The sequence below is a fragment of the Protomyctophum bolini genome (assembly GCF_963924005.1).
Source record: "Protomyctophum bolini genome assembly, chromosome: 13".
Lineage (NCBI taxonomy): Eukaryota > Metazoa > Chordata > Actinopteri > Myctophiformes > Myctophidae > Protomyctophum > Protomyctophum bolini.
The window spans coordinates 18,338,501-18,364,757 of record NC_137874.1 but is presented as its reverse complement, the minus strand read 5'-3'; the positions used below and the strand labels follow the sequence as shown (position 1 = coordinate 18,364,757).

Sequence of the window (26,257 nt, the reverse complement as noted above, 5' to 3'; positions counted from 1 at the left end):
TATAACTAATGAAATCTACAGTATCACATTAGTTTTATTTTTACTTCACTTATCAAGGGTGGGAAAACATAAAAAATTAACTTGAGTAGAAGTCCCTAAAATGTATGAAATGTCTCAAACTTGAGAAATGAGAAATTGTGAACAAATAGATGCCGCTTCAACAATAGTACAGAGAAATATGCAAGCCTACAGTGGAACTACTAACTATTATTATGTTGCAGCACATGACCTGGATGTTCCCTCATCAAGCTCAAATCTCAATATTATCCTCATAAATATAAATAATCAAGTTATTCATTTCTGTTATTTGAGTTATTTGGTTACAGTCAATTTATACTACAGTATTTGGCTCCACCTATGTGCATCTTATGTGATCTTATATGTGAAGTGACCTGGATGTTCCCTCATCAAGCTCAAATCTCAATATTATCCTCATAACAGCAAGTTATTCATTTCTGTAGTTATTTCGTTACAGTCAAGTTATACTACAGTATTTGGCTCCACCTGCATCTTATTGCCTACAGTATGTGGCTTTCTTCATAAAATGACAGGTACAATCATTTCACATATTTTGGAATGTGAAAAGATGAGATGAACCTTGTCAAGCTATTTAGCTGACTGGAGTGGAGAGTGACCTAGCATTTAGTTCTCTTTAGTGTAACAGAGCCTACTGCCTGTCCAGTAGTCTACACTGACAATAGCAGAACCCTGCCCTGACACTATTTCACCAGAATGGAAAATAGACTTAATTAGTATCACTTGTAATATGGTTACTGCACATATATATAGCCTAAAAATAGTGTGCGCAATGCACAACATAGATACTGTAGAAATTCTGAAGTGTATCTTTAAAATTTTACCAAAATGGAATATTGGATCCAAATCTTTGTATCATCTTTGCTAAACAGTTAGAAAAAGGCACGAAACAAGACCCATAATGTAAAAAGCCCACGGCAGAAGACCTTCAACACATACTAACTGTTGCTCAACAGAGAGATGATGTTCATAAAACCCTGGCAAACCCAAATTCAAAAAAAAAAAAAACAGGGCCACACAATCCGTTGGAACTATTCCAGGTCTACTCTGCCAGGGCTGGGAGGTACACTTCTGGCACATGGAGAGGGACTAGGCTCTGTGGGTTGTCTCCTGGCCGGGCCCCTCCTACGTCTCACCAGGTCCACTCCTGCACTCACCAGGAGTAGAGCGATGACCTGTGCATTGCACCAGAGTCCCAGCACCAGACAGTTAATTCAGGAGTGGTGGGCAATGGTTCCGCAGGGTCATGGTGCTGCGGTTCCGCTTGCTGCTTGCATGGCCCTCCCAAAGGCCTCACCGAGGGTTGTTGGGCTTCCTCCTCACGGAGGACACAGGCTGGGGCGCTAACCCACACTGCTCACCCGGGTGCCGTCTACATTCCGGCTGTCACCCGTCTCTCCGGTGGTCACCAGACTATACCTGGTTCATGTCACATAGTCTATTCCTATGAGTCACTATAAATAGAAGAACTATAACTAAAATGAAACAAAAAATGAAACAAATATATTGTACAAACTTTTTGACTGTTCGTCACAGGACTAACTAGGAATTTAACTGGTCCTGTTTTTTGCTTTTATGTAGTTTTAAGTATGTTTATTTATGAATTTCTCCTTTCCACAGTGACTGTTTTTTGTAACATGAAACAACACTGTTTCCCAAATTTGTATATGTAAAACAAATATATATATATATTTAAAAAAAAATAACACCCATGTGAAGTGCGAGTGGTGTACCCTCTAGTGTACTGTACTATACTGTCACTGTACTGTACTGTACTGTACTGTACTGTACTGTACTGTACTGTCACACCCGAAATCACCATATATACAGTTAATAGGTTGCGCACAGGTGGTGAAAAACAACCGTGCTGTTTTCGTGCTCAGATGCACCCACCCAGCCAGCCACCCACCCACACACATAGCTCCGTAAGGGAGTGGTTGCACCACTCAAAAAAGAAACAGCCTCATTGACTGTCTGGTGCCCCTGGCCTAAGCAGACAACATGGCATCAGTGGTGGGACTTGGGCCTTAGTCTGTTCCAATCCGTATAAGACAAGCAGAATGGGTGGATAATGACAAAAGCAAGTTTAGAAAAAGTGCAGAGGTCGTCTCCAGATCGCCCTCGCCCCTCCCCCAACCAGTCACCGAAAGCGCCAAAGCGATGACAGCCAGCCAGGTCAACATGTCCAGTCTAGCTGCTACCGATGTGGGAAATTGGGGCACACTGCATGTCACTGTCGCGCTCCAGAACCTCTGAGCGGTTCCAGTCACCGGCACTGCTGTGTTAAACAGAAGGGAGGCGTACAGTCCCATGTTCCCTTCCCTCACACCGAACATGCACTCAGTTGGATAGGCCGAGCCAAAGGGCTACATCTGGCCTGCAAGCTGAACAACGCTAAGTGGCAGGCCCTTATCGACACGGGAGGGCTTGGACACTTCTATGTGACCGGGCAGAATCCCCTCTCTCAGGGTAGTGCATATAGTGCACATTCATTTCTACTATGTAATGCCTTCTAAACCAGTTCTCACACTCTCAAAAAATGTTCAAAAATAGCAGATGTAAAAGCTCGCAGGCAGCACGGCACAAGTGATGCACTGTATATCTATTTTTGAATAGCCACGGCAAAAATCTAAAATGACAGAGGAAAAAAATGCTGTCTCCATTGTGCATCTTTCCTGCTCTCCAGTTTGCTCATAACCCGCATAATCCGCCGCTGTGTTTATATATGTCTATGGTTGAGTGTGTGGTCTGGGCCATAGATATTAAACAAATAAAAAAGTTGACTTGATTGATTGACATAAAAAAGGGCCTGTCAGCTCAAACCCATAATGCAATACTTTGTTTTCAAGAGTGTTGCTGCGCACAAATGTCGGTAGATTACAAATGAAATACAAAAAAACAACCTATTCCATTTCCCACCTTTCCCATTCCAAGTGCATTTGTCTTAAATCAATGCCATCAATACCGCTATTCCAAAGCCATTTTCAGCAATGGTATTATAATGTTTTCGGTGGGTAGATCTTGTTGAGCTGGTCATTTTGAAAGTCCAAAAAGTATGGGCACCCCTGCCTTAGAACTTGGAAGTATTATTTTTTTATTCTGTTGACTATTTGAGAAAGTCACATACATTTTACCGCTGATCATATCCACCTGAAGTGACATTAGTTTTATATTTCCGAGGTCCTAATGGAATGCCCAAGTCTCTGGAAATTGTGACCATAATGATTGGCTTGTCTCAATCATTTCCCCAGGACCTAAAATTTTGGTTGTAAGCTTAAAACACTTGTGCTGTTCCAATTAGATTAAATATTTTAGCATTCAGTCAGGCAACTCCAGTGTTATTTCTCTCAACAACCTGTTTATTGTAGTTGTCGTTTTGTAACAAAAAGGGTTAACGATAACTCAAGTCTGAGACAAAATTGGCCAAATTAATACAAGCCTTTTTCTCTGTGCAACAGAGTGCCAATGGCAACTTTTAGAATTTAACTTTGAGGTACGTAGCTTTCTTTTCAACCCGTTTTAAACATCAACCTTGATCCGAGCAATGAAACCTTAAAAGATTTGGACCATATAGAAATAAAAAGATTCATTCTGGAAGAATAATAATAAATGAACAAAAACAAAGAAGACAAACAATCATCATTCTTAACAATTAAAGCAGCTTTCCCCCCCGATTTCTTTCTATTTTTACGAACCAAAAGACAGAAGGAGGCTTGCTCTCATCCAGTGGTGGACGTGTCCGTGTTGCTCGCTCCGTTCTCCAGGAGCTTGCGTTTCTTCTCCTCCGACGGTGATTTGAACACATTGGCTCTGTAGTACTGCAACTCTTTGATGCTCTCCTGGATGTCACCCAGGGCTCTGCAGAGCACAGTTTGGACGTTAGGCAAAATTAAGACGGCAGTTTTCCAAAAAAAACTATGCTTCTGTCAAGGAAATGTGGAATGCTACATTTAAGGACATCATAAACCAAGCCATGAGAAGCTGTTTTCTGTGACCTGTGACATGTGTGGTCTGGAGGGGTCTTCTGATGTCATGTGTTAAGACCCACCTACCCCTCTCATTATTGTTGTCTCAACTGTGTTATAAGTGCTCACCGACAGATTTCTTTAACACTTCCATGTCAGTGGTTCTCAAAGTTTTTTCATGTCAAGGTCCCCCAGAATGATATGTATTTGGACGCAGACCACCCATCTCAAAATGTTGTTCCAGAGACACCCCAGAAAGATTTTTTTAACAAAGAATTGTTAAAAATGTTCGCTGGGAAAGAATATATATTCAAAGACACGTTTTCACAAAAAAAGAATCACACCCGTGTCAACTGAGTGGGTCCCCGGAACTTCCGGACCCACAGGAACGTGCCCAGGGTTCCGACACGTTTCTCGGCGAGCCGTCCCGCGTCCGAAACGGTGGAGAAATGACAGAGTTACTGTGTGGTTGCACCACTCAAAAATAGCAAATCTACAAGCTCGTAGTGCAGCACTCGTGCCGCACTATAAGCTTGTAGATTTGCTATTTTTCAACTAAAGTTTAAAATAATGGTTAATGTGGTGTAAATGGTTTAGGCAAAATGAAGACCGAAAGCCCATTCTACAAATGTCTTCTAAAATCAAGATTTTCAAGATTTATTCGAAATAAATTCAAAAATAGCAGATGTACATGCTCGCAGCGTGGCACGAAGTGACGCGTCGTGAGCTTGTAAATCTGCTATGTTCTTTATAGCCCAACACTCAAATCTACAATGACACAGATGCCTTCCAAGTTTCATTGGGTTAAAAGTAAAGGCGCAGCTTTCGAACTAATCAACTAAATTAATTATAAAATAACATCAGCAAAAAGCGCAGACCTGTAAGCTAACAATGTGTCATGATTCGATGTGTTGTGAATTGTAGATCTGAGTTTCTGAATTATTAGACTAATGGTAAATGGTGCATTTATATAGCGCCTTTATCCAAGGCGCTTTACATAGATTGTGCGTTACATTCACCCATTCACACACACATTCATAAACCAATGGCGGCAGAAACCATGCAAGGCACCAATCAGCACATCGGGAGCAATTAGGGGTTCAGTGTCTTGCTCAAGGACACTTCGACACTAACTCTGGGGGAGCCCGGGTTCGAACTGGCAACCTTGCGGTTAGCATCCAGCCACTCTACCCCTGAGCTTGTAGATCTGCTATTTTTGAGTGGTGCAACCACACAGTAACTCTGTCATTTCTCCACCGTTTCGGACGCGGGACGGCTCACCGAGAAACGTGTCGGAACCCTGGGCACGTTCCTGTGGGTCCGGAAGTTCCGGGGACCCACTCAGTTGACACGGGTGTGATTCTTTTTTTGTGAAAACGTGTCTTTGAATATATATTCTTTCCCAGCGAACATTTTTAACAATTCTTTGTTAAAAAAATCTTTCTGGGGTGTCTCTCGAACAACATTTTGAGATGGGTGGTCTGCGTCCAAATACATATCATTCTGGGGCTATCCTTAGATAGCAATTCTGTAGACTTAGATAGCATTTGATACAGACTTATAGCATGTTATGTAAACAGCATAAGTGCATTGTATGTAGTCATAGCACGTCATAGTACATAATGTATATCATAGTAGTATAGATGTATAGCTTATATGTATAGTTTCATTATAGATATTCCACTGTTACTTTCTTAGCTTACGCATGTTTCATGATAAATGTTTTTATGTGATGTATTCCCCATGCTTTTTGTTCTTGCTTAATGTAAGTCGCTCTGGATTAAGAGCGTCTGCTAAATGCCTAAATTGTAAATTGTAAATTGAGCCACCGTCTATAGAGCGTCAGTTTCTTAAATCTTATGTCACAAGAAAAAAAGGGCAGGGTACAACACTTTTTGTTTTTCTTCTTTGTAATTATTTGTTCGGCCCAAAATATTGTGTTTGTTGTCATGATTTGTCACGATTCGAGTTAGCTTTGTTCGAGGCTAACATCTTTAAATAATTTTTTTTTGAAATGTCTATGGGAAAAATACATGGGGAATTATTTCCTGGGCCTGTCGTCGTCATGAAAGGGGGCGGGACTGCGACGCTATATTGATGGAATAATCTTCTCAAAGTAAATAATCATAAAGTCGTGATCTCACTCCTTGCATGACACATTCAAACTGTACAGTGTATATGTAATGTATGAGTCAGTGCATATTGCATAATGATCATTCATAGAGTAACAGAGGAAAGAAACAATGATGTTTAAGGGTTCTTGCCTGTGGGATGCTTTCTTCTGAGGTGCCAGCTTGTATTCTTCTACAAACCAGCGTCTGAGGGCATTTAGATCAGTGTTGTGTCAGTTATGTCATATCATAGTGACTTCATCAGCATCTTGATTAAGTCACTATTGAGGCACCTCTATCTTGAGTCACTATTGAGTCACCTCTATATTGAGTCACTATTGAGTCACCTCTATATTGAGTCACTATTGAGTCACCTCTATCTTGAGTCACTATTGAGTCACCTCTATCTTGAGTCACTATTGAGTCACCTCTATCTTGAGTCACTATTGAGTAACCTCTAGTTTGAGTCACTATTGAGTCACCTCTATCTTGAGTCACTATTGAGTCACCTCTATCATTCCGTCTCTTCTCTGGCACATTTATTAATGGCAGAGAACCTTATCAGTAGGGTTCGAGTGAAAAGCAATCCATTAATCAGTAGGGGAAAGTATGTTAGACAATAAATTATAGTCTACAAATTGTTATCCTCATAGCATAATTGCCTAAGATTTCTTGGGGCCAAATTGCCATTACATTTCTGCCTAACTCTATTCTCCTAACACTTCTGCTTTGTGTACTTATGGGCCATGTCTTCAGCCTATCAGAAAAATGTCTTAGGCAGTTATGCTATGAGGCTAACTTTTTGACTTTTTACATAATTTTGGAATGTAACACGCATTCTGATGGACTGAGGACATAGGCAATAATAAGGCAGTATTAATAAATAATTAATAATCAGCAGTGTGTTAGGAGAGTAGAGTTGGGCAGATATTAAAAAAAAGGCAGATTAACATGACTTAGGCTAAATTAGTGTTGACCTTTTTTTTGCCTAATTTTTCATTTCTTCTTTCCTGAAAACCTTCAAAATATGACTTAGGCAATTATCCTATGGGCCTAACAATATCACAGAGGCCAGTTTGCAAACAATTATTATTCCTCCCACATTACAGACACAGCTAGGCAACACAGACTCGTGACCAGGCATAGGAAGAGGGGGAACAACATTTGGAAAATATTCAAATGCCCTAGCCCTCTGGTCTAGAGGAGTGGTTTCCAAACCTATTAGCTCAAGACCCAAAAGAGAAAGTAGACCAAAACTAGTGAAAATAGCAAATCTATAAGCTCACAACGGTTGGGTTCCCCCTCTTCCTGTCACGACCCACTGTTTGGGAAATAGTGCTCTAGAACAAGGGAATTATAGTTTACAAAAACTAACAAAATAATAGAAAATAAATAACTGAACCAAATAAAAACTAAAATATAAGATAACCAACTGAAACTGTATTGTGTGTTTACAAAACTAACTAAAACAAACTATAAAACAAATTATAATACAGTAACAGTAACTGAATATATACTGTATATTTTTTAAATGGTATCTTTTGTTGAGGTTTTATTACACAATACAATAGGCCTATATGAATCCTGACAAATAACCCAAAGTATGAAAAAAAAACTAAACCGAACTAAACTAAAAATAATCTAAACTAACTAAAACTAAACTATAATGAACTAGATAAAGTGCCCCTCTGGGCACAGGTCTCCACCAGGGCAGGTCAGGTTGTAACTAAAACTAAACTATAATGAACGAGATAAAGTGCCCCTCTGGGCACAGGTCTCCACCAGGGCAGGTCAGGTTGTGGCCTCCTTGTGGCGCCAATGTAGGCCAATGTGAAAAGGTTGCCATTTCTCCTTTGATGGCAATTGGATGATTTGAAGCATTTTGTTCCAAAAATGGGTTTTGCAAAAATCCACCTGTTGGTGGCACTAGAACAGGCCAATGTGAAAAGGGTAGGATATATTCCTCAGCCTAGTAGGAGAGTCTGTGAAAGATTTCACGTAAATTGCAAATTTGTTCAAAACGGGCCAATCCTGCAAACTTTGAAAGCCAATGTTAGCCAATTAGGATGGATATGAAATATCGAATCGGATTTTTGTACAGAATCTGGAGTAGTAAGTAATGTTTTTCAAAAGTCGCCTCCTGGTGACGCACGCACGCACACACGCACACACACACACACACACACACACACACACACACACACACACACACACACACAGTGCAAAACATACTCTCTCCCCAAGCCAAAATCCAAAACTATATATTATAACCTTGCTCCAGCCTAGAGGGCCCGACATCAACACAACATTAGACACAAACAAAAGCTCACCTGCAAAGCTCCTTGATAGTGCTGACATCAATGATTCTATAGTGGAGGTGGTGCATGAACTGGGGCATGAATTTGTCCAGGAACTTCTTATCTGCATGCACAGAGTTACCTGTGAAATATATAATAATATATTTTCAAATCGAAGCCAATGAATCAACAAGCTCGCAACACATTGCATCACAATGCACTGTGAGCTTGTAGATCTGCTATGTGTTGAGGTGAATAAAGGTGTGTCTTGAGATTTTTATGTGCCTCGCTTGGCCACAAACATTTTGATAAACCAGTGCACTAAAACCAGTCTCGCTCTGTGTGTGTGTGTGTGTGTGTGTGTGTGTGTGTGTGTGTGTGTGTGTGTGTGTGTGTGTGTGTGTGTGTGTATTAAGTGAAAAGCCACTAACCGGCAAGAGGACACTGTCCAGGCGGGGTGTGCTGTCTGATGAAGGAGAGGAATTCGTACTCGGCTTGCTGCAAGCTGATCGTGCTTTCCATTACTGCCTTGGTCAGCCCTGACTGAGACAAAATGGCACATAGGTAAGTAATTTGTTACTGCCGGGGCAGAAACGTCTTATCTCCATGTAGGGTTTCTTCACACAAAGACTACAGCATCACACGAAAGCATCAAAAGTAGCAGATCCACAAGCTTGAAACATGGCGTGCTTCGAGCTTGTAGATCTGATATTTTTGCAATTTTTTCATTTGAATCATGAAAATAACAGTTTTTGGATGTGTTTTCCACCCGACAGAGACTTGGACGTAGACTGCAGACTAAGCATATTTTATTCACTGATGTTCCACTTTCCAGTCCATAAATTCATTGCGTAAAAACAAATAAGACTGAAAGCTTACCTGTCCATGATGCTCTTTGCACCAGTCGTCCATCCCATACAAAAGCTCAGTTGGTTGGTTGATTATCAAGTTGGGTCCCTATCAGAAGACATGACGATTAGAATATTAATCGCTCAAGACCTTTTTGAAAAATGTCACCCGTAATGACCAGACCAAAATAGGGATGCCAGGTTGAAAGCACCCGTGTCATTTTAGATTTTACCAGCGTTTCCCCAGCTTTAGTAGGCGGACGCGAATAGGAAAAAAAAAGGTGAATAACCGCAAAACCACACAATCAGCTTCTGACTAGGGGAAACACTGAGTTGTACACGTGTATGTATATTATATATATATATATATATATATATATACTTATAGCAACATACGTTTTTCCAGAAAATCCTTTTAGATTTAGAACATTGGTCTAGAACAATGGTTCACCAAAATAGCAGATATACAAGCTCACAAAACCAGTTACAACTGCTATTTTTGAAAAATATTGAAAGTGTTTGAATCTTCTTTTTTTGAGGAGCTCCTCATATGTCCAGCTTTTAGTGTGTGTGTGTGTGTGTGTGTGTGTGTGTGTGTGTGTGTGTGTGTGTGTGTGTGTGTGTCCTTAAACACAAACATTAAATGCAATTAATAACTAGGCTCGCAAGTACTGGCGACCGCAACGAACTTTCAAATCTCAGCCTCTCTGTAAAACATTGAAATGAACTAGAACTGCACTCTGCCGAGTGCATACTTGCTTGTTGCACACTAGTAGGCCATAAATGGCCTACTAGTGCGCAAGCAGAGCGCGCAAGTACTTTCGACCGCTGGAAAGTATCACATCTCAGTATCTCTGTGAAGGAACGTTTGAAATGTATAATCATTACGTGTAACTATTTGCTAATTGCTACCTAACTACTTTTTTACAGAAAAATTAATCATTGATATGTGATGAAAAAAAAGGTATATAAACTGAATTAAAATATATTATACAGTATAATTATTTTATTACTTATTGTAAATTGTCAATTGTTTTAAATGTATTTCATTTTGTACTATAGTGATATTAATACTAAATCATGATCAGAGTAATATGTGTCTCTAACTTCAATTTCTGTAATAATACTTTCAAATTTGTTGAAATATACATGATCTAAAATACTTCCGAAATCTGTAGTTGGATTTGTATTTAATTGTTTAAAGCCTAATCTTGACATGAAGGTCTTTATATTTATATCTTTTTCAGTATAATGGTCTTCATTGAAATCTCCTATTATCATAATTGTGGAAGTCGGAGATGATAGATACTTTACCATTTTCTTGAGAAATGTGTTTAATTCCGTAAGGTTTGTTTTAGGTGATCTGTACATATTTTTTACATGTATACATACGTGTTCTACTTTTTCTAATATCTCGATTTCTTTTTGAATTACTTCAATGGCAATATCTTCTTTTATAGCAAACATAACTCCCCCACCTATATCATATTCTCTGTCATTCCTGATTGTTTTGTAATTGGTGTTCATTGTTTTTAATTTAAAAGTAATGTTATTATTTTTCTTTAAGTGTGTTTCAGTAAAGCTATTAGATCCAACATTTCGAGTTGGGAATCTGAGTTTATATCTTGTAAATATGTTAGATAACCTCTGATGTTCAACAATCCAATTTTTAATGAATGTTTTAATGGTAATTGAGTTATCTTCCGTATATTTGGATTTTCTAGAGGTGATTGTCGTAATCGTATCATTTCTCTTTCTACATTCTTATCTACTTTGATCTTTTTAGGACTAAAATCAAGTATATATAGATCTCTTATCCTTTTCACTCGACTGAATGCTACATAGGCTTGTCCCGGGTTAAAACGTGAGCCCTTCATAGATACGACAATCTCTTGTATAGTTAAACCTTGAACCTTATGAATAGTTAATCCCCAAGCTAATGTCAACGGGAATTGAAACCTATTTGTTGATCCTGTTCTTCTGCCTCCATGGAAAATTATAGCTTCATGTCTGTATATTGGAACTGCTTCTGGGTAATTTTTATATTTACTATTAGACTTCGCATTAAGACCAACATCTTTGTCTTGGAATTTAACAAGTATTACTGTAACATAGGTGTTGTTTTTCTCAAAGTCAATATACTCAACAAGTCCTCTGATACCGTTGACTAATCCATCAGATACCATTACATTAGTAGTCAACATCACTTGTGCACCAATTGCTATACTGAGTGTTTTTGGTAAACCTCCTGTTTGTGATAGTTTACTTTTTGTGCAATCCAGATCAAATAACCGTGTGTCTTTATCTTTTCTACTATCTTCTGCCTTTATATGAAAAATAGTAATAGTAAATAGTAAGTGATGACGTAAGAGATATGGTCATCTGTGTAGTCTGGTCCCAGCAGACCAGGCACAGATTTACAAATCACATTACAACTACATACAGAGTATGTAGTTGTAATTTGATTAGCAGTATACCGTGGTTACTTGGTTCCAAAAAGTGAAGCCAAGTTTTTTTCAACCGTAAGTCTGTGCCTGGTTTGCTGGGACCAGTTACAACATTACGTCATCGTTGAGAACTGGGACCAGAGTACATGGTGTGTGTATATGTATGACTAGCTCTCAGTGATGACGTAAGAGATATGGTCATCTGTGTAGTCTGTTCCCAGCAGACCAGGCACAGATTTACAAATTACAAATCACATTACAACTACATACAGAGTATGTAGTTGTAATTTGATTAGCAGTATACTGTGGTTACTTGGTTCCAAAAAGTGAAGCCAAGTTTTTTTCAACCGTAAGTCTGTGCCTGGTTTGCTGGGACCAGTTACAACATTACGTCATCCTTGAGAGAGTACATGGTGTGTATATGACGTAATGTTGTAACTTGTAACTTGTAACTTGTAACATTACGTCATATACACACCATGTACTCTCTCAAGGATGACGTAATGTTGTAACTGGTCCCAGCAAACCAGGCACAGACTTACGGTTGAAGAAAACTTGGCTTCACTTCGAAGAGACCAAGCGAAATGATTACTTGCGCGCTCTGCTTGCGCAAGTAACTACATACAGAGTATGTAGTTGTAATTTGATTAGCAGTATACTGTGGTTACTTGGTTCCAAAAAGTGAAGCCAAGTTTTCTTCAACGGTAAATCTGTGCCTGGTTTGCTGGGACTAGTTACAACATTACGTCATCCTTGAGAGAGTACATGGTGTGTATATGACGTAATGTTGTAACTTGTAACTTGTAACTTGTAACATTACGTCATATACACACCATGTACTCTCTCAAGGATGACGTAATGTTGTAACTAGTCCCAGCAAACCAGGCACAGATTTACCGTTGAAGAAAACTTGGCTTCACTTCGAAGAGACCAAGCGAAACGATTACTTGCGCGCTCTGCTTGCGCAAGTAAATACTAAAGTCGGGTTATAACTGGCTGTCATTGGTGACGTAATTACAATATGTTTCATTATTGGTTGGGTAACAGGTATGTAAGTTGTAAGTTGAAAGTACTATACTGTGGTCGGCTGGCTTTTTATGCTTGGTACGGTATACTGATGTTGATGGTGACGTAATTATGATATGTTTCAGTGTCGGCACTGTCGGGTGAATTAAAGGTAATGTCTGTATGTAATACATGTATGTAATCTGAAACCTATCTTTATTACGTCACCATTAAAAGCCAGTTTAGAACCCGGCATTGATACATATCTTAATTACGTCACCATCAATACCTACCAAGCCTTAATTACGTCACCATCAATACCTACCAAGCATACACGTGCATTCGTACCAGCACGACCACAATACTTGCTTGCGCAAGTAATGAAGGGACATTTTTACGTCATAGTGTAAACACAAACATTAAAAGCTGGATATGATTGATAAGAGCACCCTCACTTCACACAAGTGTGATTTTTATTCTCTCCTGGGGGCTCCTAGCACGAAACCTTCTCAGATGGGGGTTCCATATACATAAAGGTCCTATTTTGGGTGTCTTTGGCAGGAGAAGTTGCGGAATTAGAAGGCATCCGTAGAATCGGCCTGAGGTCTTAAACGATTGGTTAAGAAGTGCAATCACTTGCACATAGAAAGAGTAAGGAATACAACCAGTATAACTTACCTCAGCCACGACATTGAGTTCAGAATCTGTGATAATGCATGCCATCTCGATGATTTGGTCCTTTTCGATGTCCAGGCCAGTCATCTATAAAGAAGCAGCACAAGGAAAACATACAATGAAGAGGAGTTCCCAAAATAAACACATGATGAGCTGCCTGCAGCCAGCATTCAGTAATGCATTTCAAAGTGCACCATCATCACAACAGTTACTGTATGTCACAGAATGGTCAAGATTAAGACAATGATCATGCTCATTATGTCATGTATTTATATGTATAGCCTTGGGTCAAGACTATCATTATGTATTTAATAGTCTGACTTTGACTTTCGTATGTATGATATATGCATGACAATTATGCATGTTTAATTTTACTTTTGTACATGTCATGCATGATGCTGGTTTTGCACCCCTACATCTTATAAGCCATAAATACTACAGATTTGTACAAAAATCTGGTGCCTCGTGAAACGACAACGCCTTGGATCAAGACTATCATAGATAAGATTATGATCTGTCTTGATCCAAAGCTTGCTGACTTCAAAGTTACTAGCAAGATTAGCTAATTACTTAGCAAAGCTAACTTCAGGTAATGTAATGTGCTTGGGTTGTGCACTGCCAACAGAGATGAGGTCGGTGCACATGAAAGACAACATGCATGTTGTATGTAAACAGTTAAGCCCCCAACTTGCCTCCAGGTCCACCCACACCATCCTCTGGCCCATCTTCATGTTAGGCTCTGATCTGCTGCTAGATGTCGACATGATGAATCTGAAGCTTTTCTTCAGTGAGACTGTAGTAGTCAGTCCGCTCTGCTGTGAGTGTGTCTGTAAACAATGACTTGGACGGAATGAACAGTGTCTTCTCAGCTGATGTTGAACGACTGCTGGTCGACTGCACCTCCTCCTGCACACAAACTCCAAAGTAGAGACAGCACGCCTCCACCACATGCTGCACAGTGCACACAGCCCACATGCTCTGTCCACTTCCGACCTCAATTGTCGTAAAGACAAGATGTGTGCGTCATCACCAGTCATCTGATAGATTCTAGTCGAAATAAAAGTCATCACACGTTTTTTAAATCTCACAGTAATCGTGCTAGCTGACTACAGTATTTGCTGGTTTAGTGGTTATTTATTATTCACGGCATCACATCAGTCACAGGATTGATTATCTAACCCACAGAGACAGATAACTTTCAGGATGACCAGTGACCACACGTCATAATCGTGTTTAATGTTTATAGCCTATTAATGTTTGTGATGAATCAAATCAAATCATACAAATAATAAAACATGAAACTGTTCCGGTTTTCGTCTTCTTTTTACCCTAAACACAGTCCCCATCTAGTGGCCAGCAAGGTGTAGCGCAATATTGACGGTCACAGAAAACTTTAAAGGGTCACTTCACCCATTTTCATCCTATCTTCATATAATTGGTTGATACAGGCCAATCTAAGCTAAAAAAAATCACACCTGTGTGCGGTGCAACTGTATGGGGCCCCCGCAACATCCATATCCCCAGGAACACGCGGGCCGGCCCTGTTCCGGCGAGCCTTCCCGCGTCCGAAACGGTGGAGAAATGACAGAGTTATTGTGTTGCAGCTTTCCATGCTCACCCGTGCTGGGACACGTAGACATACATAGGGACAAACAAAGCTCCGTAATGGAGCGGAGGCACCAAAAAAAGGGGGTGACCCAAAATAAATTGCAATAGTAATCGTTCAAGGTTTTTTATGATCCTTAGGGTCATCCAAATAACATATTAAAATTTGATTATTATGTAAATGGATGTTAAAATCAGGTTAAATTCATCAAACAAAATTAATGTGATGACCTCATCACGTTTGCGTTTTTCGTGCAAAGCTAATGCTTGAAATGTATTCAGAATCATGAATAACCCTATAGTTTGACATAATTCATCCCATAAGCAAGCAGTAAGGCTCTATATATTAACTCAATGGTTAAAAAAAACGAATCAGCGCCACTTGCACATGAAACCAGGTTCAAATCCGCAGTATAGCAAAGTTACAGCTTTAACCAATTATGCTCTATTTTACAGTTGTCTTTTTGAAAATAGCCAATCTACAAGCTTACAATGTGTCTCGATCAGACGCGTTGAGGTTTTTACTGTTACTGTTACTAAAAATGTAATAGAGGGTATGCGCGTGACATCATCATCATACCAGGAAGTTATGCAGGAACGCCTATTGAGTGGCCTTGACAGCACATACTTAAACAGAAAAGTGCTGATTGCATTAATTAAACACCATTAAACAACGTTAAACTTGCCTCTGACTTTTCCACTCACTTTGCCACTCAATTAGCCCTTCACTAAATCCCACCCCAAAAAGCGATTGTCCAATGCCAATCCAAATAGTTAAGCAAAGGTTGCTATGCAGGTCAAGCTTTCTTCACTGCTAACGTGCCTACACACACACACAGGAGGAGCTAGAGCCCCTAAAAAACATAGCTCTTGGCCTGGGCCGTGGCTCAGCGGTCCAGGCACCTTGGCTGGTAATCCAGTCTGGCAGTGTGCCGCGGGTTCGTCTCCCAATCCCAGCCTCCACCGCATGTCACCCCCCCCCCCCATCTCCCCTCAGCCCACCGTCCATCAATCCATAAAAATATATAAAATAAAGGCAAAAGCCACAAAAAAAACATAACTCGCATTTCGATCTTGCGGATCTTGTATACTTTTGATGCTTTCGTGTGATCTATAGGGCACTAATTTACGAAAAAACACAAAAAGTTTGAACAAGGTTTCTACCCGACAGCAACAATATACGTATCGGTATTGCTACTTTTAAGTAAGTAAGCCTTGCTGAGCCATCAGGCATAGTGAGCCATAGGGCAGGAGCCTATATAGGCCTACCTCCTGTTTCTGTAGCGTGAGGCAGTTGGTATAAGTACACTGTACATCCCCTGAGCATGATGTACAAGTAGCCAGGACACTAGTATATCACCACTAGGGACTTGCAAAAACCCAACCCTTACTTACTGAATGCCAAGCACGGAGGCACTGCAGGGTCACATTTGTTAGAGTCTTTGATATGACTTGGCCAGGGATCGAACCCACCTGCGACCTCCCAGTCTCAGGGCTGACACTTTAACCACAAGGCCACTGAGCTGGTCCTTTTTGGTACTTTTACTTAAGTAAAATATACATTTGGAGTACTTCTTGAATCTTCCAGCACTACTCATGAGTAATGTGCACCTCTACTGTGTGGTACAGTATGCAAACACTTCCATTGATGAATTGATAAGCTGGGGCCGGAGATAGGCGGCATGGGAAGAGTTATTGGGAGCAGAGTGGGGGAAACTTGGGCAAACAACAGCTCCAGATGAAGGCTCAATTATTGATTTAATTATTACTCAGCGGATTAGTGCATGTCAGCAGCAGGCATATTTGTGTGTGTGGTGTGTGTGTGTGTGTGTGTGTGTGTGTGTGTGTGTGTGTGTGTGTGTGTGTGTGTGTGTGTGTGCGCGCGCGTGTGCGCGTGTGCGTGCGTGGGCTTGCTGAGAATATCTATGTCGCTGAGAGCTTCAAGGCTCTTTCACACCCCACTGTTTCCCATTTCCTGTAAAACCTGTATCCTGTTTCCTGTCAATGCACTGAATGGGACATTATCACATTTAATCAGACTATTGATTTGTCTCAGTAGGTGAGATACTGACCTACCGACGAGCTCACTAGGTGTTTTGTCACTATTCTGTGGGTTGATTTCACCTACCATTCAATAGTGTGATTAAACGTGATAATGTCCCATTCAATGCAGGACAGCATTGGAAGCCGCTGTTCAGCGGTTGGCTGATGAGCTTATCTACCTGGTTGTAGCCCTTCTGTGACGTCTTGTGTAGCAGGATGGCTGTCTCCCACTCTGCCCATGGTCCACGGCCCAGTGGGCAGTATTTAGGCAGTATATACCCTGCTTGCTGGAGGTGTCTCCTAGAAGCTGGTAGTGTAAAGTAGGCATATACTCAAATGTTTTACTTAAGTCAAAGTTTAAATACTGCAATGTATTGAAATACTCCGTAAGTCTGGAATTCAACATGTACTTGAGTAAAAGTGCAACAGGATTGGCATCAAAATGTACCTACCCTTCTTCATCGGTAGCGTGGCATTGGTTCGACCTCCCGTTAGTCTCAAACACTAACCTCACAGGAAGCCACGAGGGATTTGTAACCCACAGCCTGGGTGATTTGTAACCCGCGCAGCACAGGTGATTTAAAACCTGCAGCCTGGGTGATTTGTAACCCGCGCAGCACAGGTGATTTAAAACCTGCAGCCTGGGTGATTTGTAACCCATCTGCAGCAATGGTGATTTGAAACCTACAGCACTGGTGATTTGTAACCCATCTGCAGCAATGGTGATTTGAAACCTACAGCACTGGTGATTTGTAACCCGCGCAGCACAGGTGATTTAAAACCTGCAGCCTGGGTGATTTGTAACCCAGCTGCAGCACTGGTGATTTGAAACCAGCACTGGTGATTTGAAACCAGCACTGGTGATTTGAAACCTGCAACACTGGTGATTTGAAACCAGCACTGGTGATTTGAAACCTGCAACACTGGTGATTTGAAACCTGCAACACTGGTGATTTGAAACCAGCACTGGTGATTTGAAACCTGCAACACTGGTGATTTGAAACCAGCACTGGTGATTTGAAACCTGTAACACTGGTGATTTGAAACCTGTAACACTGGTGATTTGAAACCTGTAACACTGGTGATTTGAAACCTGCAACACTGGTGATTTGAAACCTGTAACACTGGTGATTTGAAACCAGCACTGGTGATTTGAAACCTGTAACACTGGTGATTTGAAACCTGTAACACTGGTGATTTGAAACCTGCAACACTGGTGATTTGAAACCTGTAACACTGGTGATTTGAAACCTGCAACACTGGTGATTTGAAACCTGCAACACGGGTGATTTGTAACCCGCAGCACAGGTCGGACTAACGGGAGGTTTGACTTTTCAACCTATCATATTATAATAGGTCCTCACTAATAATCATGATAAAAAAAGCACAATTTCTTTTTCTCATAGGAGTGCTGTGGGCAGTTCAGAAACCTGTCCTCCAGTGACATAATCGACGGGGAATCCAAGCTAATAGAAACTGCAAGCCTTCGTTCTCACAATAATAAAAATCTAAACATTTTTGTAAAAAATATCTTGTTTAAAAATAATCTGCCTAACGATGATGGCACTGGTGGACGTGTTTCATAACGCCCACAGCCCTCCTATGAGACACACTGGTGGACGTGTTTCATAACGCCCACAGCCCTCCTATGAGACACACTGGTGGACGTGTTTCATAACGCCCACAGCCCTCCTATGAGACACAGACTGAGTAGAAAATTGTGGTCCTTTAAGGGCAGTCCCCGCTTCATCTCTCTCATGCTAAGGGATCCTTAGGCTTAAACCTGATTTTGTAACAATTAAGCTGTTGTTAATACTTTTCATTGGTTTAACCCCCCACACACTTGAACACACACAAACAGCTAAATAGAAGTGTAATGTGAGATCATTTGGGGTGATTGAAGACGATAGGCTCTATCTTGCGTGTCTGATTTACAAAGCGTAGCCATGTAGATCGGCTTTTCAAAATGATAAATAACGGCGCCGCACAAAATAGGGTCCAAATGTTTGCATCCTTGGATGTGAGTTGGTCATCATTGTTGCAGACTAGTATCCTAATCTGAGAATAGCTTCACCTTTGAAAAAACGGTGGTGTGAGTATGAGTGCACTAGAGGGCAGTGGTTAGCTTTCTGAATTCACAACAGATTTATCCTTATTGCAGTATAGTGTTCCCTCTATGTCAACACATCATACTGTATGCTAAATATTTCCAAATAGGCACGGTAGCAAAATATAGCTACATTTCAATGTAGATTATTATATTAGTTAACCTATATCCAATATTTTATTGAATTATCATTGTCATATGGTTTTCTTTTTTGATGTCAGGATGTGATATAGGACTCTTGCCATAGGCCTATAGCCTCTGAAGCCTCATTAGCCTGAGTGATACTTTGTCATAATTATGAACAGAACGTACCGAAAATAGGAGATCTACAAGCACCCGAATCATATAGTACAATAGGCGCAAAACAGTCACTTTCCAGCTTTTAATATGTTTCGTTGCAAGGTCTGAAGAGAAAATAGCCTGGGCAGCCTTTTCTACCCACATGGGGTTTCTTTCCTTGAAATTCGATGTTGGTTCTTTCAAGTTCGCTCGGAGTGTAATGACAATGGAATGCGTTTACTGGCGTTCCATTTAGCAGATGCAGCAGATCAGTGTTTGAGTTCCAAGAGTGGTGTATGCAGCTATTGTTTTGCCCGTGAGATTAAACTGAAATAAGATGAATTCACAGACACTAGACTTTCTAGTCAAACTTATCTAACTATAAATGCACCAAGTCTTTGTCTGTCTGTGTTGTCACGGAAACGGTCGACAGCACAGAGCATTAGAGCAGAGTTAGTACATCATTAAGAATATAAGAAAGGAGGTATCTAGAGACAGGCTTTAGACTCAAACGTGACCAGCTAAATTCCCTCCCCAACTCCTAAGAAGAAATACAGATGATTAGGCTATAAGGCCTCCACGAATACGAGCCCTTATAGACTCCTCTGACGGTCCCCTATAAGTATAGGAGATCTCGTTTACAGTCTGTGTGTGTGTGTACTGGTGTAATCCACGTAACTCGAGAACCGACCGCCCCACCGACTTCAAATTCGACAGACGACACACGTGTTACACTCCACCACAGGGAGTGCAGTGCATGGTGTCAAATCGGTCTGACCCATGCTTGTCCAGAACCGCCACAAAAGGCCTCTGCCTGGGCTCTGGACAGGGCCCCTGCCCAGGGTCCATATATGGAGCTGGCCTGTATGACATCACAACAACACTCTGACAACACTCCATATTTGGGCATGCCTGACACAGAAGTCCATAGATAGGAATATAAAGGGGCACAGAGAGACAGATACAGAAATCTCCATATATGGGCATAAAAGGGAAACAGAGGGGTGGAAAGGGTACTCTGACATGGGTATAACAGGTATTACATAGCCGGGTGGGGCATGGATCTCCAACTTCCAGTGTTACTGACTCGGTGCGCTACAGCCGGGCACCGGTCTAGTCACTTTCAATTCACTGGAAAAAGGGCTTTTTAAACACCATTTCTGCAGTGCATATCCCCACAGCAGTGGTTCACAATCCAGTGGTCCTTGAGGGGGTTCCAGGTGGCCCGCAGCTAAATGATGGAGTTAGGAAAGGAAAGAAATGTGAATCCCTATACTCTCCTTCAAAACCGCTCTCAACGAGCACTTACGGGTGTCTGCAATTCTAAACTGGCCCCAATAAAAAGTATTTGTTTTTCTCTGTAATGCAGCCGTCCCATCCCATCTGAATGCTTAACCTCCAGTTTAACCTAGTCTGCCACATAAAACACAAAAAAGAGAAGAAAAAGAAAACCATAAATCTCAGATGAATACATGAATATGCCTGTATCGAAGATTATTTTCTGTATACACAGAACGAAACAGTAAAGACATTTGCTTACTGTTAATTTCATCAAACGTTTTATTAAAAAACAGCAGTACTTAGATACTATACAAATATACATGTTTCACTCAAGGGGTGAAATATATACACGGCTTTTTTGGTTTAGCCTGAATCAAAATAAAAGCATGGCATCGATATGATTAGCACAAGTGAAAGACAATTCTAAGAGTAGCCCCTTTTATGCCAATTTATGCTCCATCGTATTACAGTGTCGCGGTGTTCTGGGCGCAACACAGTATCTTACAACAAAGTATATATTAGCCTTTAGCACTGCATTGTTCCCATCCTGGGTACACAGTGGGCTAATGGGACATCTACACAAGCACAATGTAGGTTACAAGAGAGAGTACAAAGTACTTACAGTATTACTAAGTGCATTACAACATACAAATTCAGAATCAAATGAGGAACCAAAAAATATAAATCTTTATGAATTTACAGTTTGAATTGTATTGACCATTACATTTTATCTACAGTATTATCATCTCTATTTTTATATAATCATTGAGGCAAAAAAAGAAAAAGGAAAAGACAAACTTGTCCTCAAGTTAAGTATCTGAGACATGCATATAACCATTATTCCTCTGCTTTCGTGGATAATTCCCCCCTTAATGTTCTCCTTAACTTTACACCATGGCGTCAAAGCGTGGTGCCCTGACACTCATACAGTATAATAATGTTTCTTCATTGAGTAGCGTCTTTAAATGTCTGTTCATAGACGGGACACTATCGAGGATAAAAAAAAAAGTTCATGACACAGCCATGTGTTTAAGGTTATTTCCTATATAATGTTTGACACCAAAGACATTCCAGTGAAAAGTACAGGAACTATGATTCCATCTACCTACTGTACCATTCGAGCATGGTTAAACAAGTCAGGCAATAAAGAAAGGGGGTATACTGTAGGCTTACTTGAAAATTCAACAGGGCCCCCTAGATACAAAAAAAGAGGAAATCAATCATGCTGTGTATCCCTACCTCATGAAAAAGATGTAAGCTGAATTCATCTCCCTGGCCTCGCTGTGTTGGCTTTTCTGGGCATTATGGGGAAATTCAAAAGAGGGTTGCATATATTGACCGTATTCACGTGGCAGCCATTTTCGCTCTTACATCATACTCTGTGAAAGTGAGCACTGTTGCCAGATTTTGTGAGAGAATTGAAATAAGCAGCCATGTCTATGAAACCAAGCCCAAAAGAAGCCACTAGGCTACATGAGCACTTTAAACCTATTTGAAAAGAAAAAAAGTGAAAATGAATTTCAGATAGATTAATTTGGGTGTCCTTGACATGCAAATGTTTGAGGACAAGAAAACGCAAACCTACAGTATCAATATTTACAAGGAACTTTACAGACAAACAAGCTATTATAATCAGACATGGCGTACTGTATATACTGTAAGAGCAAAAGAGTCGCCATGTGAATATAGTCTCGTCATGTTCTCTGACTCATGTTCTCCATCTGCAGTGTGACCGGGTTAAAAGCAGCGGTGGGCAAGCAACAAACATTCAACACATCCAGAGGGAGGCTCTTTCAACTGGACACTGAGGGAATGCCCCACCGTGGCTCAAGTGATAATTACAATATTCACCGTCTGCTAAATTGGGAGTTTAAATGAACATCTGCTGCGTAAACATTTTTGTCATGCGTGTTGGATTGATGTTATCTGGTTGTGATGGAAATCCGTCATTGTCTCGCTGTTGAGACTGAAGAGTCACAGAGTGCCATGTCTCTCTCAGCAGAGAGTGTGTGTTTTAGCTGGTGTATTTAGTCAAGCCATTTGCTCGATAAACTGGGTCATCTGAAAAGTTTGCATGTTCAATGCATCTGTGTAAAGTCTTTGGCTTGGATGCAACAAGGAGGATTCCTCGAACTGAGAATGCGCGTTAGCTCCGGCGTCCCCGCACCCTTTCTTCCTCGTACCATATGCACCGGATATAGAGCACACAGCTTTGAAAGAAGAGAGAGGTGGTGGCGGGGAGACGGAGTATTAGACAAGTTGATTTAGTAGTTGAATGAAAGAAGAGCGTTAAGCCGCGGCCTACTTCTCTTCTTTTATGTGACTTGAAATGAAAAGTCGTGTGAACTAAAGAATGAGACTTGAGGAAGGATCAGGTTTTGTACTCGGGCCAGTCGGAGATGAGCCATAAGGATGGGTGTCTGAGTGAGCTATGATGACTGGTATGCACAAGGTCAGATAGGGTGCAGCTCTCCTCTCCTCCTCCTACCCAAAAGACATCAGCTCTCAATTCATTTGTTACCTCACACAAAAAGCCAGTTAAGAATCCTTGCTGGGTCATGCAGTGTTTTGTCAAGATGTGTAAGTTAGTTTGCTAAAGTAATACTGTGTCTCCGAAGAAAGCAGCGCATATGACCCACATATATTATGACCCAAGGCACTCTTTAGTCTTTAGGATAATTATTTCTCAAAATATACTCAAGAGTGCATTTTAGTAGGCCTACGTGATATCTCTCTCTATATAAATGTGTGAGCACGCACGCACACACACACACACACACACACACACACACACACACACACACACACACACACACACACACACACACACACACACACACACACACACACACACACACACACACACACACACACACACACACACACACACACACAACTCAAATCTGTAGTGTAAACCATCATTATGTGGCACTTTCACATTAGGGCCTTTGCTATGCCCTCACAATCCTCAGACAAGTTTGGTATGCTAACTGGGTGTACAGTATGTATGTACCTGTAACATGTATGTGTGTCCCCACTACAATAGACCAATCAAATGAATGATTTCACGATTCTCACGAAAAAAGAAACCGTTCAAAGCAGGAAATGCCAAAGTGAAAGTCGAGAACAGTATGGAAGTTGTATCGTAGTTGATAAGCTATGCATTTAAAAAAGAAAACATCCAGCGAATCTCTCAGTTACACCAACATTGTACTTGTGAAGCATTTATAAAGATTACTATTCTATTTGGTCAAATGGAGATGTACTGAGTAGACTGTCACCACACACTAATCCGAGATTGCCACACTCTGCCAGTTTGTCAGTGTGGGGATGACGCTGTCCAGATCTTTCACGCAAAGTGAAACTGTGAAAGTCACCACCGAACACTACAATTTGCGTGGCTTCGTTCACAAACGGCACACTCGTTAAGTAAGGGAGGTCACGCCGTCTTGCTTTCCTATTTGTTTTGCGCTGAGCTTAAATGACCGTATTCAGTATGGACCCACCTAACATCTCCTTACTACAACGTGTTATGTGCCAGATGCATCGACAGTGGGGAAATGTGCACTTCTAGTAGACTCTAGGTACTGTACGTTGAAGTCAGGATGTGTGGGAGGCAGGCGGGGCCCAAAAGACAGTCAACGCCATTAACATCCACGTGGCGTCCACGCGACAGATGTAGCTGTACTTTATATACTTTATACGTGATATCTTTATACAATCAGAGCCACGCGTCCCTTTCACAACAGCATATTGTAATATTTAAAGCTGCAATCCGTGAGATTCATGTCCTACACCCGAGATTCCAACCCGTGTCTCCTGTGCGAGCACCGGAATTTCTACCGCTGAGCTGAATCGTCCAGCCCGCTTGGGCAGGGGAGATATCTCTCATCACCCAGCAGTGAACCTATACCTGAGCACAGGATTATATTCTGAATAGAAGAACCAGCGGCCCACCCACCCACCGCAGTTGTGTTAGTTACATTGTATTAACATACTCTACCATACAGATTGGTTACATTAATGTTTAACCGCTAAAAAGATTATGGATCGCAGCTTTAAATCAGCCAGCGTACTACCCGTGAGAAAGGCGGGAAGAGGAGATGTCCCGGAGGTGGTGGTTGGCTGCGCGGTGCGCATGAGCGTGATGAGTGCTGTTTGATAATATCTCTGTTAGTTATGTGACCTGCAGTGACCTCTTCAGCTGTAGCAAGGCTGAGCAGCTCTGAGCAGTCTGCACAATGTCTTCCATATGTTGTTTATAAGTCTGCTCCCCACGCCTTGGTGTGGCGGCCCGCCCTCGTGCCATTGCCTGTGCGAACACCCCCCTTTTCCCTCTTTCTTCTTGCTTAAATTTACAAATATTTTAATTTTTTTAATTTTCTTCTTCGTTGACTTCATTACAAGGTGTAGCTCCGGAAGGAAGTGAGTCACAGAAGGTGACAACAGAGGATATGCTTTTCTGGACTGTGAAGGGTTGGGCGCGTGACAGAGCTGGATTTGAACCAGTGTGAAACTCATCATGGGGGTCAGCAGTCGTCTTTTGGTTTGTGTTTGAAGCTTTGTCTGTCCCGAGGCCCGCCCAGCGTTGCTCCATCCATCCATCGGTCCATCTGTCCGTCCGTCCGTCCGTCTGGCTGGATATCAGTCACTCCTCCAGTCCTCACACAGTTTGGAAGGCCTTTGTCTGGGCCGGGATCATGACAGGTGTGGCCCCCATGCGGGCCAGGTTGGCCGGGCTCAGCTTGGGCGGAGGGCTGGGTTTCACAGAGTTGGAGGTGGACGTGGAGGTGGAGGAGGTGGGCGGTGTGCAGTCGGCGGGGGTCTTGAGAGGAGGAAAGGTTATTATAGTTATAAAGGAGAATTGCGGATTAACCGTTTTCTTATCATCTGATGTTGTTATGTCCAATAACGAATGGTACATATGACAACGTCCAGAGCACAGCGCAGCTCCGATGCTGGGTCTTACGCTAAATTGCTTATTTTGATCGCTCGGGAAATGAATCTGTCAATCATAATGACCTAAGACGCGCAGACGTGTTTTGTCCCAACTTCTGTAACAAGGCTAGCGAGCCTATAAAGCCCAAACCACACCAAAGGGTCGCCATGCAACTCCTTGGGTCCAAACGGTTACAAGGAGTTGCATGGTGACCCGTTGGTGTGATTTAGGCCATTGAATTCAACCAGTGGAATCACTTGGGACGACTTGGGACGACGTGGGTCAACGTGCAACAGGACATATCACACCGCTGAGACAACGCTAAAACCGTCTCGTGGTTTGGCAAGACCCAGCGTGCATGCTCTGAGCTGCGGTCCGCTCTGAATGATAAAAAACTTTACTCCACTACATTTATTTGAAAACTTTAGTTAATAGTTACTTTGGAGAGTTGGATTATTATGACAAAACATACATTAACCACTTCATTTCGGCTATTTTCAAAAGATTTGTTATACATTTGAAAACTTGAAACGAGACCATCTGCATAATGAGTACCTTTACTTTTGGTACTTAAGTACATTTTGATGCCAATACCTTTGTACTTTTACTTACGTACATT

The 26,257-nt window shown here is 41.3% G+C and overlaps 2 protein-coding genes across 2 annotated transcripts in view; both read right to left on the bottom strand.

The window, feature by feature from the left end:
• Window positions 1-2,962: 2,962 nt before the first annotated feature.
• Window positions 2,963-14,351, bottom strand: LOC308326587 (oligoribonuclease, mitochondrial-like). The gene is made up of 7 exons (XM_080779529.1): window positions 14,077-14,351; window positions 13,388-13,471; window positions 9,289-9,366; window positions 8,841-8,952; window positions 8,443-8,551; window positions 6,266-6,319; window positions 2,963-3,894 (listed from the first exon to the last, which is right to left on the bottom strand). The coding sequence occupies exons 1-7, from the start codon at window positions 14,332-14,334 to the stop codon at window positions 3,756-3,758; spliced, it is 834 nt and encodes a 277-aa protein (XP_080635655.1). The 5' UTR covers window positions 14,335-14,351; the 3' UTR covers window positions 2,963-3,755.
• Window positions 14,352-20,972: 6,621 nt separating this feature from the next.
• LOC308326744 (CXADR-like membrane protein) overlaps window positions 20,973-26,257 on the bottom strand; it is a 108,378-nt gene continuing 103,093 nt past the window's right edge. Inside the window, exon 8 of the mRNA XM_080779754.1 lies at window positions 20,973-25,524. Within this exon, the coding sequence (XP_080635880.1) occupies window positions 25,363-25,524 (162 nt within the window). The 3' untranslated portion in view covers window positions 20,973-25,362. The remainder of the gene's footprint in view (window positions 25,525-26,257) is intronic.

What these genes read in the sequence shown, in the direction of transcription:
- LOC308326587 (XM_080779529.1), bottom strand. Translation starts at nt 14,334, where the DNA reads ATGTGGTGGAGGCGTGCTGTCTCTACTTTGGAGTTTGTGTGCAGGAGG. An exon ending in AACTCAATGTCGTGGCTGAG is followed by an intron (nt 9,367 to 13,387) that starts GTAAGTTATACT and finishes GTCTTCTGATAG; the next exon opens with GGACCCAACTTGATAATCAA. An exon ending in CAGAAGAAAGCATCCCACAG is followed by an intron (nt 3,895 to 6,265) that starts GCAAGAACCCTT and finishes TGTGCTCTGCAG; the next exon opens with AGCCCTGGGTGACATCCAGG.